Source organism: Arachis ipaensis, chromosome B05, assembly GCF_000816755.2.
Source record: "Arachis ipaensis cultivar K30076 chromosome B05, Araip1.1, whole genome shotgun sequence".
Lineage (NCBI taxonomy): Eukaryota > Viridiplantae > Streptophyta > Magnoliopsida > Fabales > Fabaceae > Arachis > Arachis ipaensis.
Genome location: NC_029789.2, coordinates 98,078,409 through 98,086,889, shown reverse-complemented (window position 1 = coordinate 98,086,889; position 8,481 = coordinate 98,078,409). Strand labels below are relative to the sequence as shown.

Sequence of the window (8,481 nt, the reverse complement as noted above, 5' to 3'; positions counted from 1 at the left end):
AGGAGATTAAGAGATAGATAACAGATATATATATATAACATAAGTAAATAGCCACTAGTCGCGACCCGCGAAGTTTAGGCCGGCTAAGGTACAGTATGAAAGTAGTTGACAACAGTATATCCTAATCTCTCCCGAAGGAAACATGAGAGCCTCTATAGGCAAATTCAAAGAGTTCAATACATAATATAATCTTTCCAAAACAAAGGTGGAGAGATTCTAAGCAAAACACAAAGTAGGGAAAATAAAGATCTTTGCCGTCTCTCAGACGACCCACAACTCACTTCTGAGCACCTAGACCTGTATCTGAAAAACAAGAGATATATACGGAATGAGAACCCCGGGCCCATGGGTTCCCAGTACGGTAAAAGTGCCAAATAAATTCAATATACTGCAATAAAAACTCACTAAGCATCCTAAACTTCTTCACCAATTATTCATCCTAGGTTCTCGCTAATCCATGAATAAGCAACTGTCATAAGGGAGTGCTAAATTTAATTCATGTTTCACATGTTTCCCAACTCGCTGACTCTTCCACGAATCAGACTCAGAATCATAAGCAAAACCATCACCAGTTGTTCTGCCTCAACAATTCTATATTAATACATCATACCCTCGCCTGGAGCTAGTGAAACCACATCACTGCGTCTACCCAGGGAGCTCCAATTACCTCATTCAATAATCATCATCATCATGCAAAAACACAAGCAATACAGGCAAGTAATACACAAATATGGTACATGTAGAACAAGTAGCATATAGTCAGGTAACATGGCATATATGATGTAGAAATCCAAAACAAATGGCAAACCCAAACAATTCAAACATATGCAAATGATGAATGCCTGCCCTATGGCTGATGATATCATCTGTCGGTTATATAGCCAACCCGACATGTCCTGGTAGCTAACCATTGGACAGAAATACCCATTGCGGAGCAAGTAGGTTTGAGCTACAACCCCCTTGCTACTACCCGCTCAACCCAGAGCCAGTGGAATAACCACTACTGCGACTACTACCCAAGCAGGTGTTTAAAAGCTCAACCTGGAGCGAGTGGATTCACCACTACTGCTGCTACTACCCAGGCGTCACAATCTCTGACCTGGAGCAAGTGGGACGAACCACAACCCTTGCTACTACCCAGGATCTCAATACATACGTTCGTTCAGTTTAGAAGCAATCATCACTGTTATCAAATCTTAAACATTAACCTGGAGCAAGCGGGATGAACCACCATCCTTACTACTACCCAGGTATCACAAATACACCTTTATTCAAAACTCCATAATTAAACTCATTTATCATAAACATCCTTTCCCGTCTCATACCCGGAGCAAGTGGACAACGCCACTGCCTACTACCCGGGGTCACATATCATATTTCAGCATTTTTCATTATTATCCATTTAACACATTCATTCATTAATCATATATGCATTTATACTCAGCCATAAACAGTAATGGCTTTGCCATAACCCGGCAATAACTCAGCCATCCGGCTCATGGTTCAATCAAGAACCGGCCATTTATCAATAAATATAGCCCTTCGGCTCATGGCATACACGGTACTTCCACCGTCATTCTCCATATCTCATATAATTATCTCTGATCATCATTGATCATAACCCTTCCCCTTGCTTCACTCGCAAGTTACCACATCCCCTAGCTCCTTTCTCATTGCTAGGCATATCATAATGATTTAATACATAAGGGGTGAGATCGGAGGCTTAGAAGTGTGAGATTTGGCTTTAAAAACTCAAAAATCAACTTTGGCATGAAAACAGGGCCACGCTTACGCGCACTCCACGCGCACGCGTGGATGGCCACAAAACTCATCGACGCGCAAGCGTCATACGCGTGGACGCGCGGGTTGAAAAATAGCCAAACGACGCGCACGCGTCAACCACGCGTACGCGCGGATACCTTTGTGCCCCAGGCACAAAACTGGCACAACTCTCGGGAAAATGGCTGGGCATTTGGTGCAGCGCATCGACGCGCCCGCGCACACCACGCGCACGCATGCATGGTGCTTTCTTGAAGAACGGCGCGTACGCGCCAAGTGCGCCTACGCGCGGAGGGTCATTCTTCTAAAAAGTTTCTAAGTTAAAAGCTGCAGGATTTACAAATTCAACCCCCAATCTTCCGACGGACATAACTCTCTCATTTTAAATCGTTTTTCACCCGTTCTTCGAATGGCATGGACATCCCGGATCCAATTTCATTTCTAAACAAATTTGGCACAAAACAGAGATCCGTAGTCCAAGTTATGTCCCGTCAAAATATGCCCAAAAACCATATTTTTATACAAAATCACAAGGTGCCATTTTCAAAACAAGCCATTTTCAACTATTTTCCAAATCAACCAAAACATGCCAATTTCAACCCTTTTTAAAGTCAATCAAAATGTACCAAAATCAACATCAAGCCATCCTCAACTCACACATTGACACTTTACCAAAATTTCCAAAACCACATCCAACCATTTTAACACTTCTCAATCAAATGGCTAAATGACAAACACAATATCATGTCATATATCCTTCCTCATCCCAATTTCCAATAATACCATTTCCAATTAACCATCATTATACACAATCAATATCATACTCACTATCACGTGGTTTCACCCACAAATCAACCTTAGTCATTCCCCAAGCATATATCACAACATACATACACTACAAGAAAACAGCTCTATTGCCACGCTTTTGAAAGGGTGGCCTCTACAAGCGTGGTGGTTGCTCTATCGCCACGCTTTTGGTAACCTATCGCCACGCTTTTTCTTTTGCCACGCTTTTTACAAATGGCAACCCATTAAAGCGTGGCCGTATGTGGGAGATATGGCCACGCTTTAAAAGCGTGGCCGTATGGGAGATATGGCCACGCTTTTAAAACGTGGCGATAGAGAGAGATATGGCCACGCTTTTGAAGCGTGGCGATAGAGAGATATGGCCACGCTTTTCAAAGCGTAGCGATAGCGAGAGATATGGCCACGCTTTTGAAGCGTGGCGATAGCGAGAGATATGGCCACGCTTTTGAAGCGTGGCAATAACCTTATAAAATTAAAAAAAAAAATAATTTTTCTGATTTTTACCTTCATTAATACAAAATATAAATTTTTCAATTCTTTTTTGTTACCAAACTTATAAATATAATATACAATTTTTATTACAAGACAAATTAAATAATAATTAGTGACATATATAATTTTTGCTATAATTGTTTTATACATTAAAAAACTAATACTCAAATACAAAATAAATCTAGAGTTCAAATTCCAAAACTAAAAACTAAAAAAAATACAAAAACAATACAACTTAAATCCTAAGTCCTTTGTTGTTTCTCATTCCTCTAGCCCTCTCAAACTTCCTTCCCTTAGATCATACATAATTGTTTCGGAAATATTTGTGAACCTTTTTACCTGCAAAAGACGGCAAAAACAGATACAAATGTTTAAGTTAGTTAAGTTTGTTATAAGCTACCATCTCTCCTATGTTCTCTATTATTTTTATATATGGCTTCAACAGGTGTAGGTTCAGAATTATCAATCAATAAGACAAAGTATATATCAATTGGACAGTGTCTAATTAGTACAAACTAAGCATGCAGAACAATTCGAAAAATACTTTAACCCAAAGGCCAATTCTATGATGTCTATTACTTAGTGCCTAATTAGTGCCTAGCTTACCTTTTATGGAAAACTTTAAATATTTAGAAATTATTTACTTTTATACTTTTTAAATTAAATATTGATTTTTAACTTGTTTTGGCAAGTTAGGCATTACCTTTTAAGCACCATAGCAATCACCTAATCCAAAACTATCAAAGTGAGTAAGTGCATAAATGTTCCAGTTGCTCAAACCTGTTAATTTGACACTAAGCACAAGTTTCTTTCAGCATATTATCATATAGAACGTTTTTAACCTAAATAGCCTTGGAACAACATTTTTTAGTATTATTACCACTTGTAAACATAAAAAAGCTAATAAAAGGTTAGAAGAGCTTTTATTAGGTCCAACAAAGTATTAGCCTAAATCAATAGATTAAGATATCATTTTTTAATTTCTTCAGACTGCTTTACCAGAAAAATGGATGTAGCTTGCCACTATATAACTGATTATTTTATTTTATTTTATTTTAAATACCCATTAAATCTAATAAAAACTTACATATTTGTTGAGAGATATTTACATTATAAGGAAACTTTATGAAATCAAGTAATCAACATTAAGAATAAACTAGAAAGGAAACGATCTAAACAGGCAATCACCTCGGATGTGGATTCCCCTTCACCATTTTCTGTCCATACTTGCGCCATCGGAAGACACTAACTTACTTTCCCTTGTAGAATTGGGCTTATGTGGGGGATCATGACTGTGTTGACTTTTATAAACAACATCTATTACACGACCCACATCATCATTGCATTCAATCTTCTTTGCAGAACATTCTGAATGAGTACACCTGTAATAGCTTCGAGATCCTGTGGGACTCTTCACTTGCTTCTGACCATACATCCGCCAACTGTAACCATCAGAAATTGAAACCCCTGCAACAAAACCACAAGAAACATGTTTGCAAGTGAAGCAGTACTTTTTTTATTTGTTTATTAGTGACTTTATTATTTTAAAATTGTGTAGTGCAGAGAAATAGAAGCAAACTAGCATAATAATCGCCTCCTTTCTCCTCCAACTATAAAATTTTAGTGCGAGACAAAGCCATGATGAAGCTATTAAGTTTAGCATAAACTAGTCCTTTTTCTCTAACCCTTTTCTTTATCATTGCCATAAAGAAAAAAGAGAATAATAATAATAAAAGAATTTTAATCTTTTTTCCCCTTCAATCAACCTTCCTCGGTGCGGCACAAAAAGACAAGCCCCACTATGAGTTCACACTTCATCACCAAAAAAATATTAAAATTAAAATTTAAAAATAGAAGAAAGAAAGAAATTGCACAGAACACGGAAGTATCACAACTAATAACACTTTCCATCAATGCTTCTTTTTTTTCCTTTTTTTGGTAACACTTTTTCCAGATCCAGCATATAAAAGCCAACTCCAGCCATGAAAACATTCTGAATGGGATGGTGCGAACGATCAAAATGAAATAATAATTAAAAAAAATGGTGTTAAAGAAATAAATTGACAAAAATTAAATAAGTATCAACTCAATTTTCTTCTCATCAAACTTAGTATTATGAATCAAGCAACTCAATTTTGAGATTTCAATTAGTTCAAGCAAGTAAAAGAGCTCATTAGGTCAAATGCAGATGAAGCAAGCGGTGCCGAAGAAAATTGAACAAAGTAAAAGCATTAATAAGAGATTTATATAGGTACCATTGAATCAATAGATTTCTGGTTCATGCAATACTCCCGAAGCTGTTAAAGCTCTTGAGAGAAGTTCTGCAAATACGGGAAGAAAAGACCAGTTTCTGCATACATTTTTTCTTTCTTTCCTATTATTTTTATTTTGTCTTGGAAAATCTAAGCTTGAGTGAGAAAAGAATGAAGAGGAAGAGAATGGGGAGAGCAGCGAAAGTGTTTGAGATTTTAAGAGCTTTGATGATTATGAAGACTTAGAAAGAGAGAGAGAGAGAGAATTTAATGATTTATATATCTGAAAAATAAAATTTGAGGTCCATCTATCTCCTGAGCATGAAATGACCTACTTTTAGTGCAAAAGAAACCAAATCTATGTTAGAAGTAGAGAACCTATAATTTGCTAATGATTAATTTAAATGCAAGAAAAGCAACCAAATGACTATTGTTCAGTACACCATGGAACCATCTCGTAGTCATAGATACTAATATGCTAACATGAATTCAAGAAAACTAATTTCATGTATTACATTCTTAAACCATCATTATTAAATTCCATTCCTCATTTGTATGGGATCAATCAACAAGTATTTAGCAGGGCAAATTTAAATTCCTTATTATGCTTAACAAGAAGTTTATAGGCATCCACTTAAATTTTTAAAAGAAAAATGAAAACGGAAGGCCTTAGAAATAAATACCATAAGTCCAAACACCAACTGGTTAATCGTAATGATTTTTAAAAGAAAACGGAAGGCCTTAGAAATAAATACCATAAGTCCAAACACCAACTGGTTAATCGTAATGACCTATCGATCATTCCAGATCCAAGTTTCTAATTTGCAAAGTATAATTCTATTTATCGGTGCTGTTCTCAGACTATACACTCAACATTAAGAAAGATAAGAACAACCCTAAACCAGGCGGCTCAGAAAATTCTAACCATAACCAAAATCAGCCCTTCTCACATATCACATATGTTCAAGTATAGTTTACAACTTCAAGTAGATGAACACGAAGAGTGAGATTCCCACAAAATTTAAAACGATCACAGCAAAACAATACTTAAAATATCAATTTAAGAAATATAATAAAAATAGTAACAAGTTATCATGGAAATGCTCTAACCTTACTTTCATCTTTGACATCCATATTCGGCGTAGCAGGGCTCCCCTGCAATTCTGCTACCCCAACCACACCATTTCACCACAAAGAAATCACTCATTTAGATTTTTGAAGATTAAAAAAAAATGCAAATACTCATTGAAACCAAACCGTACCATCACTCCGATTGTTCACAACAGGTGATTCAGCAGCTAGGGTTCCTGAATTTGACCCCTTCGGAGGTTTATCTGAACTTTTCATCACGCCGCGCTGCGACTCAGTTTCACAAGGCGATTCGCTAGCTCGTTCTTCTCCCTCTGACGCCTTCCCTTGTTGTCCTTGTTTCTTTCCACCTTCGCCGCCTTCTGAATCCTTCTCTTTCGGGAGAAGCTCCGGCGCTCCCTCCGTGACAGCTCCGGCGCTCTCTCCGTGATAGACGGTGAGCGCCAAGGGAGTCACCATCAAATCCTCAAAATGGCGCAGCGAGGGGAGGTTGTCAAAGTTTCTCGCTCTATTGACCATATAAGACTTGAAATTGAAAGCGGGTTTCTCGCTCTCTTTATTTTCTTCTTTGCCCTTGAGGACTTCTTCTTTGGTAAGCACCACGGAGACCGAGAACGAAGGAAAAGGAAAAAATCAATTCCCTTTTTGGGGCTTCTTTGTGGTAATTGAAGAAATGGGGAGTTTAGTGAGTGTGTGGAACAGATGAAAAGTTGGGGATCTGGATCTGCTGCCTTGGTGGAACAGGAAACTTGTGTTGAGGTTCACGGACCTCATAATTGGTTACTGCGATTTACTGTGTTTCTGCGTGGTGCTAGTTAGTTGTTATTAGTATGGGGAGATTTGATTTTCTGGTGTTAGATTGAATTAGAAAGCTTTGGAATTGGGTTTCGTGGTGGAAGGAATGGGAGTGGTGTCTATTTTGGATTCATGAGGTCAGTGAATTGGATCGACGAGAGTGAAGGTGTAAGAGTTGAGAGTTAGAGAGTCTCGATGAAGGGTGGGGATCTGTTGGCAAAGTTTTAGGTTAGAATTCAGGGGTTATTGGGTTTGGGGCAGGTTATTAGGTTTTTTTTTAAAAACTTTTTGGCCACGCTTTTAAAGCGTGCTAAAAGAGCATCAGGATATAGCCACGCTTTAAAAGCGTGGCAAAAGAGCACCAGAATATGGCCACGCTTTATAAATGTTACTGTAGTGAAACCCTGTTGCCACGCTTTCAAAACGTCCCTGTTTTTGTCTACGGCCACGCTTTTGAAGCGTGGCAGAAAAAAACGTGGCCGTATCTTTATTCAACTACCACCCTTACAAAAGTGTGGCCATTGACCCTTTTCGCCACGCTTTTGAAGCGTGGCGAAAAAAACGTGGCTGAATCTCTATTCAATCGCCACCCTCACAAAAGCGTGGCCATTTACCACTTTTGGCCACGCTTTTAAAGCGTGGCAAAAAAAAGCGTGGCCATAGGCCTTTTTTCTTGTAGTGATATCTCTAATGCATCATCATACCATCAAGGCATCAATAATCATAATCACATATATGATCACATAATATATCTCAACCGAACCAAACATACCTCATCTACATAATTTCACCCAAAATTACCAAATTCCACACTTCAACTTCTCAAATCTTATTATTCAATAACCAACCTAATCATTCATATATTCATTATCTGAAATTCATCCAATCACTTGTGCCATCATACAATACACACATCGACTTACCTTTCTTACCTCTTTCCGGCCTCCGGCCTAAAATTCACGGCCTCCGGCCCAATTTTCACAATTTAAATGCATAAACCACAAATCAATACTCATTACCCCTGTACATCAAATTCTCAATACACCAAGCATACAAGGTCACACAATTCTCAACCCAATCATTAATTCACATTACAAATCAACTATGCATATTAGCACCAACCATTTACACAATCCAAACTTAATCCTAGGGGCATCTAGCCTAGGAATTCTCATCACAACACACGGTACTTAAATGAAACTTAAACCGTACCTCTTGTAGCCAAACCAATTGAGCCTCTTCTTTGGAAGTCTCCACCAACCTTAGC

The 8,481-nt window shown here is 37.9% G+C and overlaps 1 protein-coding gene across 5 annotated transcripts; it reads right to left on the bottom strand.

Annotated features, from left to right (window-relative positions):
- LOC110272230 (probable WRKY transcription factor 32) lies at positions 3,208-7,443 on the bottom strand. Of its 5 annotated transcripts, none has more exons than XM_021124167.1 (4): positions 6,593-7,443; positions 6,446-6,496; positions 4,267-4,545; positions 3,208-3,417 (listed from the first exon to the last, which is right to left on the bottom strand). In XM_021124167.1, exons 1-3 carry the CDS (start codon positions 6,936-6,938, stop codon positions 4,286-4,288), a joined length of 657 nt encoding a protein of 218 aa, XP_020979826.1. In that variant the 5' UTR covers positions 6,939-7,443; the 3' UTR covers positions 3,208-3,417; positions 4,267-4,285. The 5 variants fall into 5 exon arrangements, with proteins under 5 accessions (XP_020979826.1, XP_020979828.1, XP_020979827.1 ...); XM_021124169.1 differs by having other exon boundaries at positions 6,446-6,493; XM_021124168.1 differs by lacking the exon at positions 3,208-3,417 and having other exon boundaries at positions 4,265-4,545.